Raw genomic sequence first — 27,586 nt, 5'->3', positions numbered from 1 at the left:
TATATGTGGACCTGGCCCCTTTTGTGCCCATATATGGAGCCGAGTGATTCACAAATCACTCGGCTCCATATATGGGCACAAAGGGGACACACACAGACAGACAGACAGACAGACATGATCTGCTAGGTCTCATAGTAAGTGAATACATTGTAATATTGATTATGTTTTCAGGCATGTCAGACCACGAGTCAGACTCAGACAAGTGGCTTTCAGACTCAGACGAGGAGATGGGTGAGTCTGCCCAGGCACCCCATGGAGGTATGAGAACAAAATGTTCTACATTTTCATTCAAACACTTCGATTATAGCACTATATATGTACTATATGATATGCATGCGTGTTCCTGCTCATTCTGTCCGTACCTTATTGACTTAGTGTTATATTGGCCTCAGCTGCCTGACATTTTTCCTGACAGTTTTCTGTTTTCATGTCATGGTTATCAATATGGTTATGCAGAAAGGTTGTCACTGAGTCAGGTCAGGCAGCTGAGGCCATATAATAACACTAAGTCGATAAGATACAATAGATTTCATGTACACATTTTGATAATATTACTGTGATATAATTTCAGCCCTGTCTGATGATGACCACCACCAGCCTTCCAGAAGTGCTGCTGCCGTTCCACACGGATGGGGTGAGTTTAGAATGTGATCATAGTTTACTACACACTACATCCAGTACAATGTAAATTCAATTTCACAATGCAAACACATGTACTATTGTAGTGACATTATATTCAGGCTAACAATATCTGCATTTGATACCTGTGCTTATTGTAAGTCTCTTCAATAGAATTGATATGATGTACATATTTTGATATTTTACTGTGATTTTTATTTCAGCCATATCTGATTCTGATGACCCATTATCACAGCCATTGTCCAGGGCTGCTGCTGCCGTTTCACACGGACAGGGTGAGTTTAGCATGTGATACCAGTTTACTACGCACCACATTCAATTACAATGTCAATTCAATTTCACAATGCAAACACATGTACTCTTGTACTGACATTCTATGCAGGCTAACATGCTAACAATATCTGCATTTTATATCTGTGCTTATTGTAACTAAGTCACTTAGATAAAATTGATTTGATGTACATATTTTGATATGGGATTTCATTTCAGCAGATGACATTGACCGGCCATCACCCTTTGATGATGCTGCTGCTGGTTTGGGTGAGTTTTGCATGTGACCCTAGTTTACTATGCACCACATTTGATTATAAATGTAAATTTACTATGACAGTACTTTTACTTTATGACAGTACAGTAAATGAAGGCTAACTACATGTGCTTGGACCTAAATGCCTGAATTGATCTACATTTCAGACACGCTGTTTCTGGATGATGGTGAACGGCCATCAACCAGTTCTGCAGAGCCTGTTGCCAGCGAGCTCGGTGAGACTTATTTTGAGAATCAGATTTATTGTCACATCACAGGTTTACAGAGTAAAAAAAGTGTGAGCATAGCAGCAAATGTATACAGTACTACACAAATAAAAATGTATTTTATGGTAATTTTGTACATGTATATGTGTTTATAATGTAGCTGGTGACCGTCCAGCTGAGGCAGCCTCTGAGTGGTCTGATGTTGGCTGGAAACCCCACCACATCCCCTTCACCGCCGACCCGGGTGCCCACTATGATCCACTGACAGCAGACAGTGCCCCGTGGGAGTTCTTCCAGCTCTTCCTGACAGATGAGTTGCTGGCGGACATCGTGGTCCAAACCAACCTCTATGCGAAGTTGGTTTATGATAAGGTAAAATTATGTAATTTAGATGGCATATTATGTAGACATGGCATTCTATAGTGTATACTTACGGTACTAGAAAACCGAGCACCACTTTTTTTGAGTGGTGCAAGTATGTTACTTATTTATACCAGTAAGGGGCGCCAGAAACGGAGAGAGGGGTAGTGCTGTGTTTTTTTTAGCAACACTTTTTTTTTTTTTTTGAGTGGTGCAGTGATTCAACCACTCCTATAGGCAGCTATGTGTGTCCCTGGGTTTGTCTGTGCCACATGGTAACTCTGTCATTTCTCAACCATTTTGGACACGAGGCGGCTCGCCGGAACCGGGCCGGCCGCCTGGCCGCATTCCGGCACCACTCACTTCACGATGGTGTGATTTTTTTTTTTTTTTTTTTTTTTTTGAAATTATATATATATATATATATTATATATATATACACCTTTCCTTTTTTTTTGTTTTTTTTTTTTTTTTTCTTTCCCCTTCCTTTTATCTATATACTAAATGTCAATTTTAAATTGTAGGTCCCTGTCGAGCAGGTCCACTCGAGAATGTGGCGGTGGAGAGAGGTCACCTTAACGGAGCTCAAGAACTTTCTGGCGCTCTACTTTCTGACCGGCATCATAAAGTTGCCCCGCCTGGAGCTGTACTGGAGCACCGACGAGGTTCTTTCAACCCCCTTTTTCAACCAGACCATGGCCCGTGACCGGTTCCAGATACTGCTAAGAGTGATTCACTTTTCAGACAATGCGGCAGGGGACCCGGCGGACAGGCTGCACAAGGTGAGGCCAGTGTTGGACTACTTGTTGGCCAAATTCAAGGACATGTTCACACCAGCACAGAACATCTCTATAGATGAGGGAATGATGCTCTGGAGAGGTAGGTTGGCCTTCAGGGTTTACAACCCCCTTAAGCCGATCAAGTATGGCCTGAAGTCGTACATACTTTGTGACAGCAAGACAGGTTACTGCTATAGCCTTAAACCCTATGTAGGGCAAAAGTCGCCCTTGATTCCGACAGTTGAACACCTGATGGCTGACTTGGCACATCAGGGTTACATATTGTATATGGACAATTATTATAACAGTGTAAAAATGTGCAATAATCTTAGACGGTTGGGAACGCATGTCTGTGGGACTCTAAGGAGAAACCGGGGAGAACCTCCTGCCATTAGAGATGTTACCCTCAGCCAGCTGGCACCTGGAGAACGGATAATGCGCCATAAAGATAATGTAATGGTAATTGCATGGCGGGACAAAAACATTGTCAGGGCTCTGTCAACTGTACATGACAACAAGATGGTCACGGTCCTGGAGAGGGAAAAGGGGAGGGCGGTCCGACGAGAGCTCATAAAGCCTCAAGCCATTGCAGCGTACAACCAGTACATGAACGGGGTCGATAAATTAGACCAGATGATCTCATATTACCCGTTTACACGCAGAACATTCAAGTGGACTAAAAAGTTTATCATGTATTTGTTCAGCATTGCTATGTATAATGCTTTCTGTCTCTTCAAAATCGCCACAAGGGGCACCCCCAAAAGAAAGACTCTGTTATCGTTCCTGGTCAGCATCATCAAGGAATGGGGCAACTTGCGGGAGGTTCGGGTGGGTGCAGAGGGGGAGGTGGGTGCAGAGGGGGGGGAGCAGATGGGAGAGCCGCTGGGTGCAGTGGGGGGGGAGGAAGCCCCTGGAGAGCCGCTGGGTGCAGTGGGGGGGGAGGAAGCCCCTGGAGAGCCGCTGGGTGCAGTGGGGGGGGAGGAAGCCCCTGGAGAGCCGCTGGGTGCAGTGGGGGGGGGGGGAGCCCCAAGAGCCCAAAGGTCAGCGAGGGTGGGTGCAGTGGGGGGATCCTCTAGGCCACCACGCAGAGACCCTGACAGCAGGCTGTCAGGGCTGCTTAGAAACCATGAGCTGATTAGAATCCCCAAAGCCCCAGGCAGCCGCAAAAAGACACCCCAAAGGCGGTGTCGGGTTTGCAGCGTTCCGGGTCAGCGGCATGAGACGAGCTTCATGTGCAAAGCCTGTGGGGTGCCCCTGCATAGTGGTACTTGTTACCACAAGTACCACACCAGTAGGTTTTACAAGGTTTAATTTTGTTGTGTTTTTTTATGTTTATTTTGACTGAACTTTATATTGTTGTGTTTTTTATGTTTATTTTGACTGAACTTTATATTGTGTATTTGTGTATTTTTGTGTATTTTTTGTGTATTTGTGTATTTTGTACGATTATTGCAGTAATTGAAGTTTACAGACAACTGTAAAAAGGTTTACATGACTTTCTGCCTCAATCCGTACATAGTGAAAAGAATATGGGACAAGACAGAGTTTCACCGCTCACTTCACAGGGGTGTGATTTTTATTATTACAGTAGAAGTTCACAGACCAAACTGTAAATGGGTTTACATGACTCAGTCCGTATATCCGTGTAGCGAGCTGTAGTGAATACGTAGAGAACAGAGTTGCACCGCTCACTTCACAGGGGTGTGATTTTTATTATTACAGTAGAAAATAAACGTACCAAACTGCAAATAAAAGGTTTACATGACTTTCTGCCTCAGTCCGTATATAGTGAACAGAGTTGCACCGCTCACTTCACATGGGTGTGATTTTTATTATTACAGTAGAAGTTCACAGACCAAACTAAATGGGTTTACATGACTTTCTGCCTCAGTCCGTATATAGTGAACAGAGTTGCACCGCTCACTTCACAGGGGTGTGATTTTTATTATTACAGTAGAAGTTTACAGACAACTGTAAAAAGGTTTACATGACTTTCTGCCTCAATCCGTACATAGTGCAAAGAATATGGGACAAGACAGAGTTTCACCGCTCACTTCACAGGGGTGTGATTTTTATTATTACAGTAGAAGTTCACAGACCAAACTGTAAATGGGTTTACATGACTTTCTGCCTCAGTCCGTATATAGTGAACAGAGTTGCACCGCTCACTTCACAGGGGTGTGATTTTTATTATTACAGTAGAAGTTTACAGACAACTGTAAAAAGGTTTACATGACTTTCTGCCTCAATCCGTACATAGTGCAAAGAATATGGGACAAGACAGAGTTTCACCGCTCACTTCACAGGGGTGTGATTTTTATTATTACAGTAGAAGTTCACAGACCAAACTGTAAATGGGTTTACATGACTCAGTCCGTATATCCGTGTAGCGAGCTGTAGTGAATACGTAGAGAACAGAGTTGCACCGCTCACTTCACAGGGGTGTGATTTTTATTATTACAGTAGAAGTTTACAGACAACTGTAAAAAGGTTTACATGACTTTCTGCCTCAATCCGTACATAGTGCAAAGAATATGGGACAAGACAGAGTTTCACCGCTCACTTCACAGGGGTGTGATTTTTATTATTACAGTAGAAGTTCACAGACCAAACTGTAAATGGGTTTACATGACTCAGTCCGTATATCCGTGTAGCGAGCTGTAGTGAATACGTAGAGAACAGAGTTGCACCGCTCACTTCACAGGGGTGTGATTTTTATTATTACAGTAGAAAATAAACGTACCAAACTGCAAATAAAAGGTTTACATGACTTTCTGCCTCAGTCCGTATATAGTGAACAGAGTTGCACCGCTCACTTCACATGGGTGTGATTTTTATTATTACAGTAGAAGTTCACAGACCAAACTAAATGGGTTTACATGACTTTCTGCCTCAGTCCGTATATAGTGAACAGAGTTGCACCGCTCACTTCACAGGGGTGTGATTTTTATTATTACAGTAGAAGTTTACAGACAACTGTAAAAAGGTTTACATGACTTTCTGCCTCAATCCGTACATAGTGCAAAGAATATGGGACAAGACAGAGTTTCACCGCTCACTTCACAGGGGTGTGATTTTTATTATTACAGTAGAAGTTCACAGACCAAACTGTAAATGGGTTTACATGACTCAGTCCGTATATCCGTGTAGCGAGCTGTAGTGAATACGTAGAGAACAGAGTTGCACCGCTCACTTCACAGGGGTGTGATTTTTATTATTACAGTAGAAGTTCACAGACCAAACTGTAAATGGGTTTACATGACTCAGTCCGTATATCCGTGTAGCGAGCTGTAGTGAATACGTAGAGAACAGAGTTGCACCGCTCACTTCACAGGGGTGTGATTTTTATTATTACAGTAGAAGTTCACAGACCAAACTGTAAATGGGTTTACATGACTCATACTATATAGTATGTATATGTTGCTATAGGCCTTATTTTGTGAATATTGAGCAGTTCAGGTCCATGTCTTCTATGAAGTTATCTCTGGTGGGCACAAGCTGAATTCAATGACCAATTACTGTCAAAACTGTATATGTGTACAATGTGTACTGTTTTCCTCCTAAAAGTAGACATTCAGGGCTTTCATTCGGTATATGGTTTGTATAGGATATTATTTGTGCTCAATTTTATATCGGTCTTTTGAACTAAAAAAACTGAACTGAAATGTCTGTCAACTTCAGGCCTCCATATCTCTGTTGTTTTTTTTCACGAGCAGCGTGCAGGCAAAAGCAGGTGTTAGAAAAAGGTCAATATCTCCAGAATGGAAGATGGTAGAATCATAATTTTTTTTTTTTAAATTAGTGGACAAGTTGGGCTTTCTTTTGATTTATGCGGTGTGATTCTCGCTATAAGAGGCCCCTCGCTGTGGGCCCCCCAAAAAGCTCAAAAAGCCCATGTTAAGCCTTCAGCACCAGTAAGCCTTGGTCCGCTAGAACCTGTAGCAGTCTATGTGTTAAAAGTCAAGCACAGCAGCAGCACAGCAGAATCTGAGCTGCGTCTTTGCGCACGGCACACAACTTGATAAAAGAAAACATGTTGGACGTTCGATGGAATATCGTTTTTCTCTCGCTTACGATGCATTCTTTGGGTAAATGGAAATGTTCAAACTTCCAAACATATTGTATTAGCATATATCTCGCTCTATTTTATTTCCCCCCGTGTTTAGTTCAGCTGATAGACGTTGCCTAATTCCTGCATTTCCCCCCCACAGCTCGGATGCATCCAACTCCTCGAAACAAGCACTGCGCTGCTCCAGACTTATCCGTTCCGAACGGCAAGATGCAAAGCTCCAGCTCCATACGACAGAAATACCATCCTAATGAGAAGGTGTTTTATGAATGCATGGAGGGATTCACTCCATCTGGAGGAAACAATAGACTTGCTGTTTACTCGTGTATGGCTGGAAAATGGACACCTATATCAACATGTCAAAGTAAGTGAGTTTGTTTACATTTAGGCTTTAGCTAGCTCTGGTCCATAGCCTTCTACTGCTTCTACGATTAGAGCTATGGACCAGAGCTAGGCTTTAGCCAACTATATAATTCTACGTTTAGGCCTAGATCTGGTACATAGCTCTATTAAATGCCTTAATGTAACGGAGCAAAGGGCATTAGGGCTATGAACCAGCTGCCCTACGTTATGTTCTGTTTGTGGTTGTGCGTAAAAGGTATCGTTATTTTGACAACTGCCTGTGCTTACTCCTACACTAACGTGTCCTCAATTCAATCCCTTACCGAAAATAGTAATGCCATGTCTATCTACAAACTGTAGCAAAGAACGTGTGTGTGTGTGTGTGTTTGGATTGTAGACTACAATCCAAACTTGGTTCTTTTCGGCCAGCGACACGTAGTCTACCACCGCGCTATGGAATCTACTATTTTGTTTTGGCATGTGCAACCTGCTGCCTGTTTTGATGGTGACGTCAGCGGCCAGTGTAGCCTACTGTACGTCTTTTCCTTTAAAGGGACATTTCTCAGAAAAAAAACAAAGATTTTAGTCCTCCAAAATTGGACCGTTAATTATGTGCAAAATCATACATATTAGATTGTTATCCCCATGAAACTTCCCCCAATTGAGTACTTACACGAAGACAATGATATTATTGTAATATACATTTACATTTTTTTAAGTATAGCCTACAAATGAGGCATTATGTAGGAAAATTTGCAAAATAATAGAAAATATGAAAAAGCTACTGTGGAAGGGTTATGTATTAATTTACTTGTATTGATCCTATCAACAATTTAATATAGGTCTAGTTTTTTTCCCACCCATTTCGGAGCTCTGGCCAGGGCTGGACAGGCCACCGGGCATACCGGGCATTTTCCCCGTGGGCCGCGGCCGTAGGGGGGGCCGCCATGATTAAAAACAAACAGGCAGGCAGGCCAATAGGCGCCAGGCCACCAGGAAAGGTCCGGGCGTGCTGCCATTCTGCCAGTGCTATCATGATAATGTCACTGTACCTGTTATCAGTGAGTGACAAATAAACCCTCTACAAAGGGTTGTGTAGTTGTCTGTTGGTTTGTATCATTTAGGCCTATGTTGTTCTGTAAAAGTGGTGGTATTATTAGGGCTTGTTTGTTTGTGTGTGCCTCGACGGAGCGGGCGGTAGAGTTTCTGCTATATCTGCGCGCTGGTTGTGGTGGGTGGGCCGGTCTGGGCCAAATTCACGCGAAAATGCCCGGGCCGAATTTTTGTCCCAGTCCAGCCCTGGCTCTGGCTCTGGCTCATGGACTAAGAAACCAAAAAGAACTAACCGGTGGAAAGGGCTTCTGAGGGTCCACTATACCACTCACTGGTTGAAGACCACTGGGCTATTTTAATCATGTGTTTGTTTAAGTGCATGCCCAGTTTGCCCACTCTGGTTCCCAGTTTCCACCATCGCATCAGTTCACGTATTTGTCTTAACCTCAGCGGATCTCTTATTCTTGCATTGAGAGATGTTCTTAAAAGATTTGTATTGTAAAATTCCAAAACGTTTTATTTGAAGCCACTATTGTGAGACAAAATATCTCATCCAAACCTTGGCAACAACATATAATGGCATATATCATTGGAAAGGTTTGGACCTCGAGCTGACTGTGGTCTGATCCAAATATGGTCACTTCCTTGTACCAACAACCAATCATGAAAATAGAGATGGTGGCTTTTCACCCAGAAAAACGAGCTGTCATTGGCTAAAATAAACTATCCAACTAAACATCTAAATCTGTATTTTTAATGTGTATTTTGCTTTAGTTTGAAAGAAAACATGTTTAGGAAGCAAAATAGCAAAAAAAAAAAAAAAAAGAAGAAAAATCATGATTTCACCTGTTGTGTCTCGCCTTAAGTGACCTGGTGATGTATGATGACATCAATGTCAGTTACTGGGAAGTCGGATGTCAAGAACTTCCACAGAAAGGGAGTTTGAATTTCACGGGAAAGTGAACCGGATTGACAGGTTGAGTCTATTAGGACATGTCAAATGTGTCCATATAATCATGCAATCGCATGTGTCTGCCATCTATGAGTTTAATATGCAAGGTTAAGAGAACAGAGTAAGGGCAACCATGGGAAAGGAATAGCTCCGGACGACTAATATCCCCTCACCCAACTCAACAGTGGTTGATTCTTAGTCAGGGTGGTGGTACCTGGTTCATAATCAGTTGAAAACCCCTGTTCTATACAACTCACAACACGTGTGAGCTTGTAGATCAGCTATATCTGGTGAGGGAGAAAAGGAGGGGGGGGCCGAGTAGGCTGCAGACCCCTATGGGTCAACGGAGTGTGTTGTGACTCGTGAAGGATGAGTCATTTTGATTGTGATATTATGAGTCATTTTAATCGTGATATTATTGAGTCATTTAAAACAGGAGATTATGAATCTTGAAGCCTGAGCAGCCTGCTATAAGGCTCTGTCCTTGTCATTAGACCCACTAGACCAGACCTGGTTCTCAGATATATTTGGCGCAGGGCACCCCTGACCCCTGACCCTGTAAATAACTTTTTTTATCCACGGCACTCCTGGCTTGCATTGTTACTTTATAGCACCTTTTTTCATATTAACGGTATGAATATGTAAATCTTTCCCTCCAAAGATACAGTATGTCACAAGGAAAACTGGAGAGAATATTTGTTTCCATTAGGACAGACTAATTTATTTATTTTCACTAGATGGACTCATAGAATCATCTAACTGCAATGCCAGACAGAGTGCTATTTAGCGTCGGCCTGTCTGTCATTGACTGTGGAAGGCGAGTACAGACAGTGCCTGACCACAGGGTTAGGGTGTTAGATATGCGTGCACGGCGGTACAGTAGTCGGTGGTTGTACTGCCAGTCATTACACGTTACACAAGACAATGTGGCAATGATTCCAAGTAAACAAAGACAAACATAGTAGCACTGGGTGTGAATGTTCTTTTGAGCGGAAATGTTTATGGTGTAATAATGCTGAATGATATGTACCGTTTCGAGCTGCCGTCTGAAACTCATTTTAAGAAATTAAATATTCTGTTAAGCATGTCTTTGTCGTACCATAATTATATAAGGAGTATGTATAGTGGTCTGTCTCCATGGTCTTCCATTGAGACGTTCGACTTTCATGGGGTCTGGTAGTACACCTACTGGTTGACAAGTAGTACTGCCTGAGGAAGCTATTGTGTGCAACAACAATCGGTCGGGAGAGGCATAATAAGTCACTAGTATCAGCCGGTGACACGTGGGAGTCTGTCCGCGTTAGAATGTGCTAAACCCCCGGGAAATGGATGTGCCACACCTAACCTTAAGCTATCTACCACCCAGTACTTAACACACAACTTGACGCACCCAAACCGTGCTATTCATACTGTATATGCTGAGTAGCACGGTTGTAAGTAACATGCATTAGTTAAGTATTCTCTGCCAATGTCAAACAAACGGCTTATTCTTATTTTGACCATTCCTACCCCAGACAGGGACGCGGCCGGGGTACCTGCATGTTGTGGCTCTGTGTCTCCCCCCTAACAGAGTGGCCTAGAGTAGACACGGGTGTGGGTAGACGGTGTCAAGAGGTCCTGGGCTGTTCCCCTCTCTGGGAAAAACGTCCAGAAACAGAGGGACAGTTTTATGGGAAAAGACCTGTCCTTCGGATAAGAGTAGTGAAACAGCCTCTTAAAGGATACATCCAGACCAAAACGCATGCATTTTACTGTGGGAGGGGGTGGGGGACATGGAGAACAGGGGGCATCTATTAAACAATTCAAGGCCAACATGTACTTATGTTGGGACAGGATTATAGGCTGATTCATGCAGGGTACACATGTGTTTTTGAACTTTTGGTCTGGATTTCTCCTTTAAACTAAGGCCTGGGGGTCTGTTACAGTGGGATCCTATGGGGAGACACTTTTCTTTCTTTCTTTCTTTCTTTCATTGTTTTTGTTCTTTATATTATTATAAAAAGTGTGTATGCTTAATATATTCAAAATGTGTAAATGTACACTGTCTTCTATGCAAGTCTGAATCTGTTCTGTTGTGGAAATGTTGGAAAAATCTTAAATTAAAAATGATAAAAAAATACAATGAAATGGATTGATGCTAAATTCACATCATTGCAGTCAGTGGGTGAGGATGCATAGCACATGAAACGGGTAATATTCACATTCATTTGAAGTGCAAAAGGTCTTAAAGCCTGATATATATATACTGTATACTTGGATATACGTGACAGCGTCTCGCACCAAAAACACAAAACACATCTGTCTCCTTTGTGTTTCCATACATCCGTCTCCTTTGCGTCTCCATATAGAGATCGGGTCGGTGCCAGTGAACACCTGCTCTGAGCCTGTGTTGCCCAACGGCTCAGCCCACAGACAGGGGGACTCGGTCACCTTCACCTGCAGCCCGGGTTTCATCCAGACCGGAGGAACCCAACAACGCATCACCTGTGGTGCTGACGGCACCTGGACACCTCCGCTGCCGCAGTGTCTGCCCCAGAGTGGTGACGATGACCAGGCCGACACTCCAGGTCAGCTTCCTCAGGTCCTGGATTGCTATTTAAGTCAGTGATTCTCAACCCGGTGGTGTGGTGGTGTGACCCGTGAGGATGTGTTGCGAGTGGCCGGGGCCCCCAAATAATTGCCCAAAACGAAATTAATGTAGAAACGATGTCATGGTATTTTTTTTTCTTTTCCCATTAACCCATTTAGGCCTGACCTCTGAAATAAATATTTTCACGATTTTTCAAAAATAGCAGATGAGCTTGTAGATCTGCTATTTTTCAATAGCTAAATTATTGTTTAAATTTGTTTAAAACACCAAAAGGGGTTCCCGCCCAAAATGGGTGAGGCCGATTCGATTCTACGATGTTCTTCTAAATCCTAACAGTTTTCTGAAAAGCTGATATGCAGATCATAGCTCATAGCGTGGCAGGCACTATGAGCTATGAGCTTGTAGATAATTAACATATGCTATAATTAGTCGGGCTGGGCCCGAGCCTCAGCCAGGCCAGTTAAGGCCGGGCTTTGCTTGTCAGGCCCATTGAGAACTCTAATAATTATTATTGGTAAGACCTTTCCAATATGGCTGCTGTGTACACTGTACAGAGCCTATTTTGCACTACGCAAAAATAACAACTGCACATCTTTTTTCCCTCCCCTCTTTGTTCTTAGCTGGAGACATTATTACATGTAAAGAACCCAACAAGTTCAAGGCATCGGACCAGATGCAGATCCAGGGATTAACGGGTGTTTCCAGGCCTGGAGACTCGCTGTCCTTCAGCTGTAGGGACGGCTATATGCTGAACGGATCCAGCGCTGTGACCTGTGGACCCGATGGAAAATGGTCTCCATCTTTTCCCAGGTGCATTGGTAAGTGTATATATTGAATTGCAATTTGTTCATATTACATTTCATGTTGCAGTACACATATTGCATCTTCTTGCAATAGAGCGTCGCAGTCCCGCCCCCTTTCATGAGGCCCAGGGAATTAATCCCAATGCATTTTTTCCCATAGATATTTCAAAACGTGTTTTATTTAAAGACCTTTTTAAGCGTCGTACGAAGCCAACTCTTGTTGTGACAAATCATGAGAACACACAATATTTTGGACCAAACAAATAATTACAAAGAAGAAGAACAACAATTTGCGAGAAAAACTCGCGCTTTATCGATAGTGCGATGAAAAACTCATGCTTTATCGATAGTGCGAGTTTCTCTATAGTGCGAGAAAAACTTGCGCTTTCTCGATAGTGCGAGAAAAACTCGCGCTTTCTCGATAGTGCGAGAAAAACTTGCGCTTCCTCGATCGCCTGCTGTTTTTTTCTACTTTCTAATTCTTTGTTTGGCCCGAAAAATTGTGTTTGTTCTCATGATTGGTCACGACAAGTTGGCTTTGTCCGCGGCGTAAACGTCTTTAAATAAATACTTTCTGAAAAGTCTATGAGGAAAATGAACGGGGATTTCTTTTCCGGGTCTTTTCCTCCATGGAGAAGGGGAATAACATCAGGTCATCTTAAAATCGTCACATATGAGCATTGTGGTCCAAAAATAAACACAGTCTCAGAGATTATTGTCAGGGAGGTTGTCAGTCACTCATATTTGATACAGTCAGTTTCTGGTGAAAATTTAACTAATTCTGTGGCGGTAACATTTAGCGTTTTCTCGCTGTCAGTTAATTCTTCATCATATCCATACGAGTCAAACCACCGGGATCATTTGTTAATTTTTGGAACACCGTTCATATTTGACGTGATATGATTATGAAAAAGTCCATGGGAATTCAGAATGGGTCAAAACAAACACAACCCAGGTAGGATGTGTAAAATAAAATGCATCAGACTTTGGTACTCTATTGTTTGTTATTTTTCTTTTTATATACACCCAGTATTGCAAACAAATTACAATGTAAACAAAAAGTCTGAACAGTGGGCACTGGGCAATATGACTATTTCACCACTATTATTATTTATTAAATTCTTGCTTGAAAATGAAACACAAAAAGGACACCGTCTTATTTCATGCAAGCTTTTATGTTCAGCATCTGGTATCAGTCACTTTGACAATGTAGTTACTTTGATTTCTTCAGACGGTAAGCTGTAAAGCAAACCTTTTATCAACGTAAAAAAAAAAGCAAACCCGTCTTGCATTAACCCATTCTGACCGGGAACCCATTTCGGTGTTGGCATCATGTTATGCTTTAGCTATTGAAAAATAGCAGATCTACAAGCTCATAGCGCGCCACCGAGTGGCGCGCTACGAGCTTGTAGGTCTGCTATTTTTGAAAAATCGAAGAACGACTGACATTTTTAGAATCTGATCTCAGGTCAGAATGGGTTCATCAGACCAGTGTGTGTCCAGTGGAAAACCTCGTGTGAATCTGATCTCAGGTCAGAATGGGTTAAGTCTTTTTTTGTACTTTTTCCTTTTGTAGTTATCAAGTGTCCCAGGTTCAGTGTAACGAATGGAAGGCTTAACGACGGCCGTATGAGGGTGAACACCGTCGTCACGGTGACGTGCCATGCTGGGCATCACCTCCAGGGCCACCGCACGGTGACCTGTTTAGCGTCTGGGAGGTGGAGCGACGTTCCTCAGTGCATGTCAGGTAGGGAACGCCACCGCACGGTGACCTGTTTAGCGTCTGGGAGGTGGAGCGACGTTCCTCAGTGCATGTCAGGTAGGGAACGCCACCGCACGGTGACCTGTTTAGCGTCAGGGAGGTGGAGCGACGATCCTCAGTGGGAAAAAATAAGAAGAAAAAAAATAGGATAAGAAATAAGAAAAAAATAGGAAAAAAAAATAAGAAATAATTTCTTAATATTTCTCATTTCTCATTTCTTATTATTTCTCATTTTTTATTATTTCTCATTTCTTATTATTTCTCATATAGCGGTAATGGGTGTGACAAATCTCACAAATTCAAATCGAACAAATCTCAAATCTCAAATCGAACAAATCTCAAATCGAACAAAATCTCAAATCGAACAAATCTATGGTTAGAAGCTGTTTTTCAACAATCAAAAGTGTCAAATAATGTTTTAGGAGCTGTTTCTCAACAACCAAAAGTGTCAAATAATGGTTAGAAGCTGTTTTTCAACAACCAAAAGTGTCAAATAATGTTTTAGGAGCTGTTTCTCAATAACCAAAAGTGTAAAATAATGTTTTAGGAGCTGTTTCTCAACAACCAAAAGTGTCAAATAATGGTTAGAAGCTGTTTTTCAACAGCCAAAAGTGTCAAATAATGTTTTAGGAGCTGTTTCTCAACAACCAAAAGTGTCAAATAATGTTTTAGGAGCTGTTTCTCAACAACCAAAGTGTCAAATAATGGTTAGAAGCTGTTTTTCAACAACCAAAAGTGTCAAATAATGTTTTAGGAGCTGTTTCTCAACAACCAAAAGTGTAAAATAATGTTTTAGGAGCTGTTTCTCAACAACCAAAGTGTCAAATAATGGTTAGAAGCTGTTTTTCAACAACCAAAAGTGTCAAATAATGTTTTAGGAGCTGTTTCTCAACAACCAAAAGTGTAAAATAATGTTTTAGGAGCTGTTTCTCAACAACCAAAGTGTCAAATAATGGTTAGAAGCTGTTTTTCAACAACCAAAAGTGTCAAATAATGTTTTAGGAGCCGTTTCTCAATAACCAAAAATGTAAAATAATGTTTTAGGAGCTGTTTCTCAACAACCAAAGTGTCAAATAATGGTTAGAAGCTGTTTTTCAACAACCAAAAGTGTCAAATAATGTTTTAGGAGCTGTTTCTCAACAACCAAAAGTGTAAAATAATGTTTTAGGAGCTGTTTCTCAACAACTAAAGTGTCAAATAATGGTTAGAAGCTGTTTTTCAACAACCAAAAGTGTCAAATAATGTTTTAGGAGCTGTTTCTCAACAACCAAAAGTGTAAAATAATGTTTTAGGAGCTGTTTCTCAACAACCAAAGTGTCAAATAATGGTTAGAAGCTGTTTTTCAACAACCAAAAGTGTCAAATAATGTTTTAGGAGCTGTTTCTCAACAACCAAAAGTGTAAAATAATGTTTTATGAGCTGTTTCTCAACAACCAAAGTGTCAAATAATGGTTAGAAGCTGTTTTTCAACAACCAAAAGTGTCAAATAATGTTTTAGGAGCTGTTTCTCAATAACCAAAAGTGTAAAATAATGTTTTAGGAGCTGTTTCTCAACAACCAAAGTGTCAAATAATGGTTAGAAGCTGTTTTTCAACAACCAAATGTGTCAAATAATGTTTTAGGAGCTGTTTCTCAACAACCAAAAGTGTAAAATAATGTTTTAGGAGCTGTTTCTCAACAACCAAAGTGTCAAATAATGGTTAGAAGCTGTTTTTCAACAACCAAAAGTGTCAAATAATGTTTTAGGAGCTGTTTCTCAACAACCAAAAGTGTAAAATAATGTTTTAGGAGCTGTTTCTCAACAACCAAAGTGTCAAATAATGGTTAGAAGCTGTTTTTCAACAACCAAAAGTGTCAAATAATGTTTTAGGAGCTGTTTCTCAACAACCAAAAGTGTAAAATAATGTTTTAGGAGCTGTTTCTCAACAACCAAAGTCTCAAATAATGGTTAGAAGCTGTTTTTCAACAACCAAAAGTGTCAAATAATGTTTTAGGAGCTGTTTCTCAACAACCAAAAGTGTAAAATAATGTTTTAGGAGCTGTTTCTCAACAACCAAAGTGTCAAATAATGGTTAGAAGCTGTTTTTCAACAACCAAAATTGTCAAATAATGTTTTAGGAGCTGTTTCTCAATAACCAAAAGTGTAAAATAATGTTTTATGAGCAACCAAACAACCAAAGTGTCAAATAATGGTTAGAAGCTGTTTTTCAACAACCAAAAGTGTCAAATAATGTTTTAGGAGCTGTTTCTCAACAACCAAAAGTGTCAAATAATGTTTTAGGAGCTGTTTCTCAACAACCAAAGTGTCAAATAATGGTTAGAAGCTGTTTTTCAACAACCAAAAGTGTCAAATAATGTTTTAGGAGCTGTTTCTCAATAACCAAAAGTGTCAAATAATGTTTTAGGAGCTGTTTCTCAACAACCAAAGTGTCAAATAATGGTTAGAAGCTGTTTTTCAACAACCAAAAGTGTCAAATAATGTTTTAGGAGCTGTTTCTCAACAACCAAAAGTGTCAAATAATGTTTTAGGAGCTGTTTCTCAACAACCAAAGTGTCAAATAATGGTTAGAAGCTGTTTTTCAACAACCAAAAGTGTCAAATAATGTTTTAGGAGCTGTTTCTCAACAACCAAAAGTGTAAAATAATGTTTTAGGAGCTGTTTCTCAACAACCAAAGTGTCAAATAATGGTTAGAAGCTGTTTTTCAACAACCAAAAGTGTCAAATAATGTTTTAGGAGCTGTTTCTCAATAACCAAAAGTGTAAAATAATGTTTTAGGAGCTGTTTCTCAACAACCAAAGTGTCAAATAATGGTTAGAAGCTGTTTTTCAACAACCAAAAGTGTCAAATAATGTTTTAGGAGCTGTTTCTCAACCACCAAAAGTGTAAAATAATGTTTTAGGAGCTGTTTCTCAACAACCAAAGTGTCAAATAATGGTTAGAAGCTGTTTTTCAACAACCAAAAGTGTCAAATAATGTTTTAGGAGCTGTTTCTCAACAACCAAAAGTGTAAAATAAGGTTTTATGAGCTGTTTCTCAACAACCAAAGTGTCAAATAATGGTTAGAAGCTGTTTTTCAACAACCAAAAGTGTCAAATAATGTTTTAGGAGCTGTTTCTCAATAACCAAAAGTGTAAAATAATGTTTTAGGAGCTGTTTCTCAACAACCAAAGTGTCAAATAATGGTTAGAAGCTGTTTTTCAACAACCAAAAGTGTCAAATAATGTTTTAGGAGCTGTTTCTCAACCACCAAAAGTGTAAAATAATGTTTTAGGAGCTGTTTCTCAACAACCAAAGTGTCAAATAATGGTTAGAAGCTGTTTTTCAACAACCAAAAGTGTCAAATAATGTTTTAGGAGCTGTTTCTCAACAACCAAAAGTGTAAAATAATGTTTTAGGAGCTGTTTCTCAACAACCAAAGTGTTAAATAATGGTTAGAAGCTGTTTTTCAACAACCAAAAGTGTCAAATAATGTTTTAGGAGCTGTTTCTCAACAACCAAAAGTGTAAAATAATGTTTTAGGAGCTGTTTCTCAACAACCAAAGTGTCAAATAATGGTTAGAATCTGTTTTTCAACAACCAAAAGTGTCAAATAATGTTTTAGGAGCTGTTTCTCAACCACCAAAAGTGTAAAATAATGTTTTATGAGCTGTTTCTCAACAACCAAAGTGTCAAATAATGGTTAGAAGCTGTTTTTCAACAACCAAAAGTGTCAAATAATGTTTTAGGAGCTGTTTCTCAATAACCAAAAGTGTAAAATAATGTTTTAGGAGCTGTTTTTCAACAACCAAAAGTGTCAAATAATGTTTTAGGAGCTGTTTCTCAACAACCAAAAGTGTAAAATAATGTTTTATGAGCTGTTTCTCAACAACCAAAGTGTCAAATAATGGTTAGAAGCTGTTTTTCAACAACCAAAAGTGTCAAATAATGTTTTAGGAGCTGTTTCTCAACAACCAAAAGTGTAAAATCATGTTTTAGGAGCTGTTTCTCAACAACCAAAGTGTCAAATAATGGTTAGAAGCTGTTTTTCAACAACCAAAAGTGTCAAATAATGTTTTAGGAGCTGTTTCTCAACAACCAAAAGTGTAAAATAATGTTTTAGGAGCTGTTTCTCAACAACCAAAGTGTCAAATAATGGTTAGAAGCTGTTTTTCAACAACCAAAAGTGTCAAATAATGTTTTAGGAGCTGTTTCTCAACAACCAAAAGTGTAAAATAATGTTTTAGGAGCTGTTTCTCAACAACCAAAGTGTCAAATAATGGTTAGAAGCTGTTTTTCAACAACCAAAAGTGTCAAATAATGTTTTAGGAGCTGTTTCTCAACAACCAAAAGTGTAAAATAATGTTTTAGGAGCTGTTTCTCAACAACCAAAGTGTCAAATAATGGTTAGAAGCTGTTTTTCAACAACCAAAAGTGTCAAATAATGTTTTAGGAGCTGTTTCTCAACAACCAAAAGTGTAAAATAATGTTTTAGGAGCTGTTTCTCAACAACCAAAGTGTCAAATAATGGTTAGAAGCTGTTTTTCAACAACCAAAAGTGTCAAATAATGTTTTAGGAGCTGTTTCTTTGGCAAATTATTTTGGGAGGCAAATTATTTTGGGAGGCAAATTATTTTGGGAGGCAAATTATTTTGGGAGGCAAATTATTTTGGGAGGCAAATCATTTTGGCAAATAATTTTGGGAGGCAAATTATTTTGGGAGGCAAATTACTTTGGCTAATTATTTTGGGAGGCAAATTATTTTGGCAAATTATTTTGGGAGGCAAATTATTTTGGGAGGCAAATTATTTTGGCAAATTATTTTGGGAGGCAAATTTTTTTGGCAAATTATTTTGGGAGGCAAATTATTTTGGCAAATTAATAATAATCCCAAAATAATTTGCCAAAATAATTTGCCTCCCAAAATAATTTGCCAAAATAATTTGCCTCCCAAAATAATTTGCCTCCCAAAATAATTTGCCTCCTAAAATAATTTGCCTGCCAAAATAATTTGCCTCCCAAAATAATTTGCCTCCCAAAATAATTTGCCTCCCAAAATAATTTGCCTCCCAAAATAATTTGCCAAAATAATTTGCCTCCCAAAATAATTTGCCAAAATAATTTGCCTCCCAAAATATTTGCCAAAATAATTTGCCTCCCAAAATATTTTGCCAAAATAATTTGCCTCCCAAAATAATTTGCCTCCCAAAATAATTTGCCTCCCAAAATAATTTGCCTCCCAAAATTATTTGCCTCCCAAAATAATTTGCCTCCCAAAATAATTTGCCTCCCAAAATAATTTGCCAAAATAATTTGCCTCCCAAAATAATTTGCCAAAATAATTTGCCTCCCAAAATAATTTGCCTCCCAAAATAATTTGCCTCCCAAAATAATTTGCCTCCCAAAATAATTTGCCAAAATAATTTGCCAAAATAATTTGCCTCCCAAAATAATTTGCCAAAATAATTTGCCTCCCAAAATAATTTGCCTCCCAAAATAATTTGCCTCCCAAAATAATTTGCCTTCCAAAATAATTTGCCAAAATAATTTGCCTCCCAAAATAATTTGCCAAAATAATTTGCCTCCCAAAATAATTTGCCAAAATAATTTGCCTCCCAAAATATTTGCCAAAATAATTTGCCTCCCAAAATATTTTGCCAAAATAATTTGCCTCCCAAAATAATTTGCCTCCCAAAATAATTTGCCTCCCAAAATTATTTGCCTCCCAAAATAATTTGCCTCCCAAAATAATTTGCCTCCCAAAATAATTTGCCAAAATAATTTGCCTCCCAAAATAATTTGCCAAAATAATTTGCCTCCCAAAATAATTTGCCTCCCAAAATAATTTGCCTCCCAAAATAATTTGCCTCCCAAAATAATTTGCCAAAATAATTTGCCTCCCAAAATAATTTGCCAAAATAATTTGCCTCCCAAAATAATTTGCCTCCCAAAATAATTTGCCTCCCAAAATAATTTGCCTCCCAAAATAATTTGCCTTCCAAAATAATTTGCCAAAATAATTTGCCTCCCAAAATAATTTGCCAAAATAATTTGCCTCCCAAAATAATTTGCCTCCCAAAATAATTTGCCTCACAAAATAATTTGCCTCCCAAAATAATTTGCCAAAATAATTTGCCTCCCAAAATAATTTGCCTCCCAAAATAATTTGCCTCCCAAAATAATTTGCCTCCCAAAATAATTTGCCTCCCAAAATAATTTGCCTGCCAAAATAATTTGCCTCCCAAAATAATTTGCCTCCCAAAATAATTTGCCTCCCAAAATAATTTGCCAAAATAATTTGCCTCCCAAAATAATTTGCCAAAATAATTTGCCTCCCAAAATAATTTGCCAAAATAATTTGCCTCCCAAAATAATTTGCCTCCCAAAATAATTTGCCTCCCAAAATAATTTGCCTCCCAAAATAATTTGCCAAAATAATTTGCCTCCCAAAATAATTTGCCTCCCAAAATAATTTGCCTGCCAAAATAATTTGCCTCCCAAAATAATTTGCCTCCCAAAATAATTTGCCAAAATAATTTGCCTCCCAAAATATTTTGCCAAAATAATTTGCCTCCCAAAATAATTTGCCTGCCAAAATAATTTGCCTCCCAAAATAATTTGCCTCCCAAAATAATTTGCCTCCCAAAATAATTTGCCTCCCAAAATAATTTGCCTCCCAAAATTATTTGCCAAAATAATTTGACTCCCAAAATAATTTGCCTCCCAAAATTATTTGCCAAAATAATTTGCCTCCCAAAATAATTTGCCAAAATAATTTGCCTCCCAAAATAATTTGCCAAAATAATTTGCCTCCCAAAATAATTTGCCAAAATAATTTGCCTCCCAAAATAATTTGCCTCCCAAAATAATTTGCCTGACAAAATAATTTGCCTCCCAAAATAATTTGCCTCCCAAAATAATTTGCCAAAATAATTTGCCTCCCAAAATAATTTGCCAAAATAATTTGCCTCCCAAAATAATTTGCCAAAATAATTTGCCTCCCAAAATAATTTGCCTTCCAAAATAATTTGCCAAAATAATTTGCCTCCCAAAATAATTTGCCAAAATAATTTGCCTCCCAAAATAATTTGCCTCCCAAAATAACTTGCCAAAATAATTTGCCTCCCAAAATAATTTGCCTCACAAAATAATTTGCCAAAATAATTTGCCTCCCAAAATAACTTGCCAAAATAATTTGCCTCCCAAAATAATTTGCCTCCCAAAATAATTTGCCAAAATAATTTGCAAAAATAATTTGCCTCCCAAAATAATTTGCCAAAATAATTTGCCTCCCAAAATAATTTGCCAAAATAATTTGCCTCCCAAAATAATTTGCCTCCCAAAATAATTTGCCAAAATAATTTGCCTCCCAAAATAACTTGCCAAAATAATTTGCCTCCCAAAATAATTTGCCAAAATAATTTGCCTCCCAAAATAATTTGCCTCCCAAAATAATTTGCCAAAATAATTTGCCTCCCAAAGTGTAAAATAATGTTTTAGGAGCTGTTTCTCAACAACCAAAGTGTCAAATAATGGTTAGAAGCTGTTTTTCAACAACCAAAAGTGTCAAATAATGTTTTAGGAGCTGTTTCTCAACAACCAAAAGTGTAAAATAATGTTTTATGAGCTGTTTCTCAACAACCAAAGTGTCAAATAATGGTTAGAAGCTGTTTTTCAACAACCAAAAGTGTCAAATAATGTTTTAGGAGCTGTTTCTCAACAACCAAAAGTGTAAAATAATGTTTTAGGAGCTGTTTCTCAACAACCAAAGTGTCAAATAATGGTTAGAAGCTGTTTTTCAACAACCAAAAGTGTCAAATAATGTTTTAGGAGCTGTTACTCAACAACCAAAAGTGTAAAATAATGTTTTAGGAGCTGTTTCTCAACAACCAAAGTGTCAAATAATGGTTAGAAGCTGTTTTTCTACAACCAAAAGTGTCAAATAATGTTTTAGGAGCTGTGCTGACGGCACCTGGACACCTCCGCTGCCGCAGTGTCTGCCCCAGAGTGGTGACGATGACCAGGCCGACACTCCAGGTCAGCTTCCTCAGGTCCTGGATTGCTATTTAAGTCAGTGATTCTCAACCCGGTGGTGTGGTGGTGTGACCCGTGAGGATGTGTTGCGAGTGGCCGGGGCCCCCAAATAATTGCCCAAAACGAAATTAATGTAGAAACGATGTCATGGTATTTTTTTTTCTTTTCCCATTAACCCATTTAGGCCTGACCTCTGAAATAAATATTTTCACGATTTTTCAAAAATAGCAGATGAGCTTGTAGATCTGCTATTTTTCAATAGCTAAATTATTGTTTAAATTTGTTTAAAACACCAAAAGGGGTTCCCGCCCAAAATGGGTGAGGCCGATTCGATTCTACGATGTTCTTCTAAATCCTAACAGTTTTCTGAAAAGCTGATATGCAGATCATAGCTCATAGCGTGGCAGGCACTATGAGCTATGAGCTTGTAGATAATTAACATATGCTATAATTAGTCGGGCTGGGCCCGAGCCTCAGCCAGGCCAGTTAAGGCCGGGCTTTGCTTGTCAGGCCCATTGAGAACTCTAATAATTATTATTGGTAAGACCTTTCCAATATGGCTGCTGTGTACACTGTACAGAGCCTATTTTGCACTACGCAAAAATAACAACTGCACATCTTTTTTCCCTCCCCTCTTTGTTCTTAGCTGGAGACATTATTACATGTAAAGAACCCAACAAGTTCAAGGCATCGGACCAGATGCAGATCCAGGGATTAACGGGTGTTTCCAGGCCTGGAGACTCGCTGTCCTTCAGCTGTAGGGACGGCTATATGCTGAACGGATCCAGCGCTGTGACCTGTGGACCCGATGGAAAATGGTCTCCATCTTTTCCCAGGTGCATTGGTAAGTGTATATATTGAATTGCAATTTGTTCATATTACATTTCATGTTGCAGTACACATATTGCATCTTCTTGCAATAGAGCGTCGCAGTCCCGCCCCCTTTCATGAGGCCCAGGGAATTAATCCCAATGCATTTTTTCCCATAGATATTTCAAAACGTGTTTTATTTAAAGACCTTTTTAAGCGTCGTACGAAGCCAACTCTTGTTGTGACAAATCATGAGAACACACAATATTTTGGACCAAACAAATAATTACAAAGAAGAAGAACAACAATTTGCGAGAAAAACTCGCGCTTTATCGATAGTGCGATGAAAAACTCATGCTTTATCGATAGTGCGAGTTTCTCTATAGTGCGAGAAAAACTTGCGCTTTCTCGATAGTGCGAGAAAAACTCGCGCTTTCTCGATAGTGCGAGAAAAACTTGCGCTTCCTCGATCGCCTGCTGTTTTTTTCTACTTTCTAATTCTTTGTTTGGCCCGAAAAATTGTGTTTGTTCTCATGATTGGTCACGACAAGTTGGCTTTGTCCGCGGCGTAAACGTCTTTAAATAAATACTTTCTGAAAAGTCTATGAGGAAAATGAACGGGGATTTCTTTTCCGGGTCTTTTCCTCCATGGAGAAGGGGAATAACATCAGGTCATCTTAAAATCGTCACATATGAGCATTGTGGTCCAAAAATAAACACAGTCTCAGAGATTATTGTCAGGGAGGTTGTCAGTCACTCATATTTGATACAGTCAGTTTCTGGTGAAAATTTAACTAATTCTGTGGCGGTAACATTTAGCGTTTTCTCGCTGTCAGTTAATTCTTCATCATATCCATACGAGTCAAACCACCGGGATCATTTGTTAATTTTTGGAACACCGTTCATATTTGACGTGATATGATTATGAAAAAGTCCATGGGAATTCAGAATGGGTCAAAACAAACACAACCCAGGTAGGATGTGTAAAATAAAATGCATCAGACTTTGGTACTCTATTGTTTGTTATTTTTCTTTTTATATACACCCAGTATTGCAAACAAATTACAATGTAAACAAAAAGTCTGAACAGTGGGCACTGGGCAATATGACTATTTCACCACTATTATTATTTATTAAATTCTTGCTTGAAAATGAAACACAAAAAGGACACCGTCTTATTTCATGCAAGCTTTTATGTTCAGCATCTGGTATCAGTCACTTTGACAATGTAGTTACTTTGATTTCTTCAGACGGTAAGCTGTAAAGCAAACCTTTTATCAACGTAAAAAAAAAAGCAAACCCGTCTTGCATTAACCCATTCTGACCGGGAACCCATTTCGGTGTTGGCATCATGTTATGCTTTAGCTATTGAAAAATAGCAGATCTACAAGCTCATAGCGCGCCACCGAGTGGCGCGCTACGAGCTTGTAGGTCTGCTATTTTTGAAAAATCGAAGAACGACTGACATTTTTAGAATCTGATCTCAGGTCAGAATGGGTTCATCAGACCAGTGTGTGTCCAGTGGAAAACCTCGTGTGAATCTGATCTCAGGTCAGAATGGGTTAAGTCTTTTTTTGTACTTTTTCCTTTTGTAGTTATCAAGTGTCCCAGGTTCAGTGTAACGAATGGAAGGCTTAACGACGGCCGTATGAGGGTGAACACCGTCGTCACGGTGACGTGCCATGCTGGGCATCACCTCCAGGGCCACCGCACGGTGACCTGTTTAGCGTCTGGGAGGTGGAGCGACGTTCCTCAGTGCATGTCAGGTAGGGAACGCCACCGCACGGTGACCTGTTTAGCGTCTGGGAGGTGGAGCGACGTTCCTCAGTGCATGTCAGGTAGGGAACGCCACCGCACGGTGACCTGTTTAGCGTCAGGGAGGTGGAGCGACGATCCTCAGTGGGAAAAAATAAGAAGAAAAAAAATAGGATAAGAAATAAGAAAAAAATAGGAAAAAAAAATAAGAAATAATTTCTTAATATTTCTCATTTCTCATTTCTTATTATTTCTCATTTTTTATTATTTCTCATTTCTTATTATTTCTCATATAGCGGTAATGGGTGTGACAAATCTCACAAATTCAAATCGAACAAATCTCAAATCTCAAATCGAACAAATCTCAAATCGAACAAAATCTCAAATCGAACAAATCTATGGTTAGAAGCTGTTTTTCAACAATCAAAAGTGTCAAATAATGTTTTAGGAGCTGTTTCTCAACAACCAAAAGTGTCAAATAATGGTTAGAAGCTGTTTTTCAACAACCAAAAGTGTCAAATAATGTTTTAGGAGCTGTTTCTCAATAACCAAAAGTGTAAAATAATGTTTTAGGAGCTGTTTCTCAACAACCAAAGTGTCAAATAATGGTTAGAAGCTGTTTTTCAACAGCCAAAAGTGTCAAATAATGTTTTAGGAGCTGTTTCTCAACAACCAAAAGTGTCAAATAATGTTTTAGGAGCTGTTTCTCAACAACCAAAGTGTCAAATAATGGTTAGAAGCTGTTTTTCAACAACCAAAAGTGTCAAATAATGTTTTAGGAGCTGTTTCTCAACAACCAAAAGTGTAAAATAATGTTTTAGGAGCTGTTTCTCAACAACCAAAGTGTCAAATAATGGTTAGAAGCTGTTTTTCAACAACCAAAAGTGTCAAATAATGTTTTAGGAGCTGTTTCTCAACAACCAAAAGTGTAAAATAATGTTTTAGGAGCTGTTTCTCAACAACCAAAGTGTCAAATAATGGTTAGAAGCTGTTTTTCAACAACCAAAAGTGTCAAATAATGTTTTAGGAGCCGTTTCTCAATAACCAAAAATGTAAAATAATGTTTTAGGAGCTGTTTCTCAACAACCAAAGTGTCAAATAATGGTTAGAAGCTGTTTTTCAACAACCAAAAGTGTCAAATAATGTTTTAGGAGCTGTTTCTCAACAACCAAAAGTGTAAAATAATGTTTTAGGAGCTGTTTCTCAACAACTAAAGTGTCAAATAATGGTTAGAAGCTGTTTTTCAACAACCAAAAGTGTCAAATAATGTTTTAGGAGCTGTTTCTCAACAACCAAAAGTGTAAAATAATGTTTTAGGAGCTGTTTCTCAACAACCAAAGTGTCAAATAATGGTTAGAAGCTGTTTTTCAACAACCAAAAGTGTCAAATAATGTTTTAGGAGCTGTTTCTCAACAACCAAAAGTGTAAAATAATGTTTTATGAGCTGTTTCTCAACAACCAAAGTGTCAAATAATGGTTAGAAGCTGTTTTTCAACAACCAAAAGTGTCAAATAATGTTTTAGGAGCTGTTTCTCAATAACCAAAAGTGTAAAATAATGTTTTAGGAGCTGTTTCTCAACAACCAAAGTGTCAAATAATGGTTAGAAGCTGTTTTTCAACAACCAAATGTGTCAAATAATGTTTTAGGAGCTGTTTCTCAACAACCAAAAGTGTAAAATAATGTTTTAGGAGCTGTTTCTCAACAACCAAAGTGTCAAATAATGGTTAGAAGCTGTTTTTCAACAACCAAAAGTGTCAAATAATGTTTTAGGAGCTGTTTCTCAACAACCAAAAGTGTAAAATAATGTTTTAGGAGCTGTTTCTCAACAACCAAAGTGTCAAATAATGGTTAGAAGCTGTTTTTCAACAACCAAAAGTGTCAAATAATGTTTTAGGAGCTGTTTCTCAACAACCAAAAGTGTAAAATAATGTTTTAGGAGCTGTTTCTCAACAACCAAAGTGTCAAATAATGGTTAGAAGCTGTTTTTCAACAACCAAAATTGTCAAATAATGTTTTAGGAGCTGTTTCTCAATAACCAAAAGTGTAAAATAATGTTTTATGAGCAACCAAACAACCAAAGTGTCAAATAATGGTTAGAAGCTGTTTTTCAACAACCAAAAGTGTCAAATAATGTTTTAGGAGCTGTTTCTCAACAACCAAAAGTGTCAAATAATGTTTTAGGAGCTGTTTCTCAACAACCAAAGTGTCAAATAATGGTTAGAAGCTGTTTTTCAACAACCAAAAGTGTCAAATAATGTTTTAGGAGCTGTTTCTCAATAACCAAAAGTGTCAAATAATGTTTTAGGAGCTGTTTCTCAACAACCAAAGTGTCAAATAATGGTTAGAAGCTGTTTTTCAACAACCAAAAGTGTCAAATAATGTTTTAGGAGCTGTTTCTCAACAACCAAAAGTGTCAAATAATGTTTTAGGAGCTGTTTCTCAACAACCAAAGTGTCAAATAATGGTTAGAAGCTGTTTTTCAACAACCAAAAGTGTCAAATAATGTTTTAGGAGCTGTTTCTCAACAACCAAAAGTGTAAAATAATGTTTTAGGAGCTGTTTCTCAACAACCAAAGTGTCAAATAATGGTTAGAAGCTGTTTTTCAACAACCAAAAGTATCAAATAATGTTTTAGGAGCTGTTTCTCAATAACCAAAAGTGTAAAATAATGTTTTAGGAGCTGTTTCTCAACAACCAAAGTGTCAAATAATGGTTAGAAGCTGTTTTTCAACAACCAAAAGTGTCAAATAATGTTTTAGGAGCTGTTTCTCAACCACCAAAAGTGTAAAATAATGTTTTAGGAGCTGTTTCTCAACAACCAAAGTGTCAAATAATGGTTAGAAGCTGTTTTTCAACAACCAAAAGTGTCAAATAATGTTTTAGGAGCTGTTTCTCAACAACCAAAA

At 38.6% G+C, this 27,586-nt stretch overlaps 1 protein-coding gene across 1 annotated transcript in view; it reads left to right on the top strand.

Annotated features, from left to right (window-relative positions):
* The first annotated feature begins 6,489 nt into the window (after positions 1-6,489).
* LOC308326072 (complement receptor type 1-like) overlaps positions 6,490-27,586 on the top strand; it is a 178,783-nt gene continuing 157,686 nt past the window's right edge. The window contains exons 1-8 of the mRNA XM_080778883.1: positions 6,490-6,619; positions 6,743-6,964; positions 11,296-11,514; positions 12,158-12,355; positions 13,917-14,220; positions 22,035-22,117; positions 22,761-22,958; positions 24,520-24,690. Coding sequence (XP_080635009.1) covers positions 6,565-6,619; positions 6,743-6,964; positions 11,296-11,514; positions 12,158-12,355; positions 13,917-14,220; positions 22,035-22,117; positions 22,761-22,958; positions 24,520-24,690 — 1,450 coding nt within the window. The 5' untranslated portion in view covers positions 6,490-6,564. The remainder of the gene's footprint in view (positions 6,620-6,742; positions 6,965-11,295; positions 11,515-12,157; positions 12,356-13,916; positions 14,221-22,034; positions 22,118-22,760; positions 22,959-24,519; positions 24,691-27,586) is intronic.

The sequence above is a fragment of the Protomyctophum bolini genome (assembly GCF_963924005.1).
Source record: "Protomyctophum bolini genome assembly, chromosome: 12".
Taxonomy (NCBI): domain Eukaryota; kingdom Metazoa; phylum Chordata; class Actinopteri; order Myctophiformes; family Myctophidae; genus Protomyctophum; species Protomyctophum bolini.
This window is presented reverse-complemented; position numbering and strand designations above follow the sequence as displayed.